Source organism: Aethina tumida, chromosome 1, assembly GCF_024364675.1.
Source record: "Aethina tumida isolate Nest 87 chromosome 1, icAetTumi1.1, whole genome shotgun sequence".
Taxonomy (NCBI): Eukaryota; Metazoa; Arthropoda; class Insecta; order Coleoptera; family Nitidulidae; genus Aethina; species Aethina tumida.
In genome coordinates this window covers 58257443-58258560 of record NC_065435.1, presented here as the reverse complement: position 1 = coordinate 58258560, position 1118 = coordinate 58257443, and the positions used below count along the sequence as shown (strand labels likewise).

Here is a 1118-nt window from a genome sequence, read left to right as displayed (position 1 = left end):
TATTTTAAAGAATTTTTATTGAATAAATAAATATTCTATGGCTTTCAAAATAACACATTAACTAACTAAGCACTAACTTAGTGGTAGTAAGAATGAGCTGGCGCAGCGTGAGCGTAGGAAAGAGCTGGGGCAGCATGAGCGTAGGACAAAGCTGGGGCAGCTACTTTAGCGACGGCTGCTACAGGGGCGGCAATGGTGGAATAGGAGGTAGCTACGGCTGGGGCAGCAGAGTATTTGGTTACGACTGGGGCTGCGTAGGCAGATACGGCGGCTGGGGCGTAGGAGTGAGCTACGGCTGGAGCGTAGGAGTGAGCTACGGCTGGAGCGGCGTAGTGAGCTACAGCTGGGGTGGCGTAGTGAGCTACTGGAGCGGCAACTTTAGCTACGACTGGAGCTACGGCTTTTACGGCAACGGCAGCTGGTTCTTTGTGTACTACAGCATTGAAGCCATTGTGGGCATCAGCGGTGTATTCTACGGTACGTTTGCTGCCGTCGGCTTCGATCAGGGAGTAGCTACCATGGACGGCATCTCCAGCACGAGATTCTTGTTGGGATTTGCTGTCTCCGGTGTGTGGGTCGTTAACGGCGTATCCGAAATCGTAGTGAGCTGGGGCTTCTGATTCGGCGATGATGGTCTTTTGTACTGGAGCGTAGGCTACTTTAGCCACTGGGGCAGCATAAGTGGCTACAGCTGGGGCAGCGTGGGCGTAAGCTGGAGCAGCGGCATAAGTGGCTATTGGAGCGGCGTGAGCGTAAGCTGGGGAAGCGGCATAGGTGGCTACTGGAGCTACGGCTTTGGTAACGACTGGGGCAGAGATGCTGGAGTAAGAGACGGCTGGGGCAGCAGAGTATTTCGCTACGATTGGGGAGGCGTAGGCGGATACGGCTGGAGCGGCGTAGCTGTGAGTTAATGGAGTGGCGTAGGAATCCAAAGCTGGGGCGGCATATCCCAAACCGCCAGCACGGGCTACAGCTACGAAAGCGGCGAATACTACGAACTGAAACAAAATAATCCGGTTTAAAATAGCCGAACAATTTAATAAATAATTGTTTTGTACATGGTGGTTGCTCTTGTACTCACTTTGAATGCCATGTTTGTGCACTAAGAGGATAGTGTG

At 52.4% G+C, this 1118-nt stretch overlaps 1 protein-coding gene across 1 annotated transcript; it reads right to left on the bottom strand.

The window, feature by feature from the left end:
• On the bottom strand, positions 1-1118 carry LOC126266580 (cuticle protein 18.6-like). The gene is made up of 2 exons (XM_049970866.1): positions 1082-1118; positions 1-998 (listed from the first exon to the last, which is right to left on the bottom strand). The coding sequence occupies exons 1-2, from the start codon at positions 1091-1093 to the stop codon at positions 78-80; spliced, it is 933 nt and encodes a 310-aa protein (XP_049826823.1). The 5' UTR covers positions 1094-1118; the 3' UTR covers positions 1-77.